General features: G+C 38.9%; 1 protein-coding gene across 1 annotated transcript in view; it reads right to left on the bottom strand.

Moving 5' to 3' along the window:
- Window positions 1–2655: 2655 nt before the first annotated feature.
- The window catches only part of ntsr1 (neurotensin receptor 1 (high affinity)), a 37811-nt gene continuing 36678 nt past the window's right edge, over window positions 2656–3788 (bottom strand). Inside the window, exons 4-5 of the mRNA XM_035657492.1 lie at window positions 3069–3129; window positions 2656–2844 (exon numbers count right to left, since the gene is read on the bottom strand). Of these exons, the coding sequence (XP_035513385.1) occupies window positions 2656–2844; window positions 3069–3129 (250 nt within the window). The remainder of the gene's footprint in view (window positions 2845–3068; window positions 3130–3788) is intronic.

The following is a 3788-nucleotide window of genomic DNA, read 5'->3' as shown; positions in this document are numbered from 1 at the left end:
AGAGAATACATGCTGTTTTGCAGCCAGCATTAATCACTTTTACACATTGATGTGTAGAAATTACAGCTTGAGCACTTCTTCTCTACTATTTGCACTACATTTCCCCTGTGCTGCTGTGTCATACTTGAATTTCTCCCACAGGGGATCAATAAAGGAGCATCTTATCTATCATTCAGTCAGTTTTCACGCAGGAAGACAGTGATGCAGATTTTACAGCTGAGATATTCACTGCTGTGTAGAATTAAACAGTCAGTGAATTCATACAGGTTTCAAGATGTGAAAACACATTAAATGGCCCAACACCAGCAGAGCTTTCAGACAGGAGCTAAATTAGCTATTTTAACCTGAGGTGAGGTTTGAGTCAATTCCTCCAGAGGCAATGTGAATCTAATTTTGCCAAGAAAAATCTATTGAATGTAGTGACAGTTGGGATGGAATTGTATTGACAGAAAGGAGAAGGAGGGCTGAGCTCATGTTGAAGAGACTGCGAAACCCTCTGCAGGACAGTTTGACCTGCAGTCCTCTGATACTGTGTACCGTCATCAATCTCAGCAGTGTGGATAAAAATGCAGCTGTAGCTGAAGGAAAAGGAAAAACTGAACGACAAGCAGAACAACTGAATTAAAGGAGATACTTTACACACACAGTTCATTTCCCCTCTTATACTTGTGTTGTGTTTTTTCTGTTGTTGATTTTTGGTCATATTTAAAAATGCTATTATCTCATAGATAATAGCATTTTGCATTTGCTCTGCATCAGACTTTTGTTTTTGTTATTCAAAGGTGATCTGTTCAGTATAAACAGGAACTGCTATTAACCGAAACAGCATGCTTTCCATAATGCAGATTTACTGACACGCATCCAAATTGGTTAAAAATGTAGAACTATAGATATTAGTAAGTTCAATATTCAGACAGGTTCATCTGCAGTAACCATTCATCAGTTTTATCAGTTTCATCATACAGTGCTGGAAAATGCTGACTGGTGTCCTGCAACTTCTATTTTTACCTCATGACCCCATATCCTGGCCTGGCACCTTGACCGAAACTGATGAACTGAAGTTAGGGACTGTCTCAAAAGTGCCTTCATAATGGCCAAGAGAGCTTTTTCTTATTTTATTTTATTTTTTTAAGTCATCGACCATTCATTCCTTGACAATGATTTCTTAAGAAGAGAAAAACACGATCCTAGTTCATGCAAACCGAATTTCGTACAAATCAATAAAGCTGGAAACTAATTGACATATTGAAATTTCTTTAATAGCTTAAGATCAGCAAAGTCAGTAGATGATCTTGAGGTTTTGAGAAAATGTCACAAAAGTTGACATTTTTAAAGAAGTCTTATTTAGAAAAGCTGCAGATCAAATCATTTGAGGGATTAAAATGATTGAAGAATTTTGAATTTTGCCAAACTTTTTTTGGGATAATTGCCTAAACATAACTTAATTATTATAGTGCCACCTTGAGGTCAGTGAGTGTATCTGAATAGTGGGTGCAATTTGCAACCTGACGATTTTGGTCTTTCTAGGTAATAGTTTTTACTGCATGAGAGAACAAGAGGGATCCAGCAGCTTGGACCCCTAATAAAATAAGATCAGATTGATTTAAAAACAACCATCAGGTAAAAACAGGAGAAAGATGAGAAAAAGAAAAAAAACATGTGTCTTAAGATGTTTTATGTGGGGTATAATTTACAATGGCTGCCTCTCTGTGCCTTTTAGTTCTGACCTCAGGAGTCAGAGGATATCAGGGACATCGCAGGCACATATGTCTTAACCATGTGGGACAGATAAGACCAGGCACAGCCATTCAAGGCTTTAAAAGTAAATAAAATAATTTTAAAATGAATCCTGTGACAGACAGGCAACCAATGTAAAGATTTTAAGATTGGAGCAATGTGGGCTCTCTGTCAGCTTTTTCGATGGTTAACTGACTAATGACTTTATTATACACAGCAGACAGACAGTAGTCCAGCCTGCTGGAGATAAAAGCATGTATTAACTCTACCAGCCTAGGAGAGAAACTCTGGTATTCCTTAAGTGATAGAAGGACCCTTTAGTCACATTTGTAATGTGGTTTCAAACCTTAGGTCAGAGTCAATAACACCAGGGTTTCTGACCTGTTCCTTGGTGTTAAGTGTGAAAAATACGGCTGCCTCGCATGCCTGCGGTGTCCACACCAGCAGCGTTTCTGCTGCTGCCAGCTCTGTCTTTCTACACTAAGTTTGCATTGGATTAATACAATTAAAATTCTGTCCACAGAAATGCTAGAGTTCCTAATCTGTAACAGATACAGGAGGTGTTGAGTTAACAAAATATATTTGTATTTTTTTCATGTCTGTGGCATATTCTACAGATATAGACGTTGGAACTGTTGCTGGTTTAATGTACCATATGACTATGAACAGATTTGTTTATGCTGGGAACCGTGTGTAAATAAACATCATTCACGTTCATTCATGTGACGAGAGTAATTTAAGCACAGAGTGGTTTGCGAGGTAGGTACATAAACAATCATGTCCAACAATGCACCATGTTTTATAGGGGATGAAGGTGTGGACCCAAATGCAAGACAGATTCAGAGATTGGTGAAGTTAAGTTGTTTTTATTTTTATGTTTTTAGTTTCAGAAAGGGGGTTATGGTGATGATGAGAGGGTTAAGGAGATGGCTTACTGAAGATGGCAGGCTTGCAGGCAGGCAGAGGGGTGAGGAGTAATCTGCAGATAGCTGGTTGGCAGACTGGCACGAAGTAGATGGAGCACTGGGGTAGATGTACTGTTATCTTGATGGGTTGATTGCAGAAAGGTGTGTGGAGCAGAGCTGGAAGGCAGGGTGAAAACCACACCTACAACACAGAGACAGGAGACACAAGGGACGGGGAAACACAAGAAAACACAAAAAAGGCAAGGATACAGCCATGCCATGACACCATTAAATCTAAAATCTAAAGTTTGGAAGACATTTGAATTCTATAAGAAGGAAGGGAAGTTGGTCAAATATCTGTCCATTTGTAAGATCTGTCGGACAGCAGTTAAGTACAGTGGTAGCACGTCAGATCTTATCACTCACCTGGTGAGACAGCATGGTGACACCTATGCAGGTGACGAGGAGTCTGCAGATGCTAAAACAGCTAGCACAAGCAACAAGACACGGATATTAAACACATTACAGCCGCAACTTAGCTCCAACTGGGTGAGGTCTACGATAATGATGGCAGAAAATCTTTCTGTCTGTCTGTTGGAAAGCAATAAACACAATGACATGAAATCCTGAAATGAACTTGTTAAAGAAGTTTTTTGGGATTTCCTGGTATTTTATAAAATATATGTGTTTAAGCAATGTCACTTTTATATTATATAATTGGCTTATTTTAATAGTTATAATAAAATCAATTATAATAATTGAATGGAAAATAAATGTCTGCACTGAATAAATGTTAAGAACTGTATCAGCCTGATTCTTAAACATTCACATTCTAATCCTCTGAACACTGTGCACAATTTCTGCATCATCTCGATATTTCTTTGTGTGCTCCTTATCTGTCTACTATACTTTGGTTTTGTGATGCTATCTCTCTGTCTCTTGTGTCCAGGAGCGGTGGTCATTGCCTTCGTGGTCTGCTGGCTGCCCTATCACACACGCCGCCTCATGTTCTGCTACATCTCCAACTGGTCCGAGTGAGTAACGATTCTTCTCAGCCTCTCACGCCAGAGAACCTCCAGTGGTCTGTTTGCTCATTTGATCTCGGAAACACACAGATATATGTATATATAGTATACACACACAGAC

Source organism: Morone saxatilis, unplaced genomic scaffold (assembly GCF_004916995.1).
Source record: "Morone saxatilis isolate NCDOM2014 unplaced genomic scaffold, NCSU_SB_2.0 Contig15, whole genome shotgun sequence".
NCBI classification, from domain to species: Eukaryota; Metazoa; Chordata; class Actinopteri; family Moronidae; genus Morone; species Morone saxatilis.
This window is presented reverse-complemented; position numbering and strand designations above follow the sequence as displayed.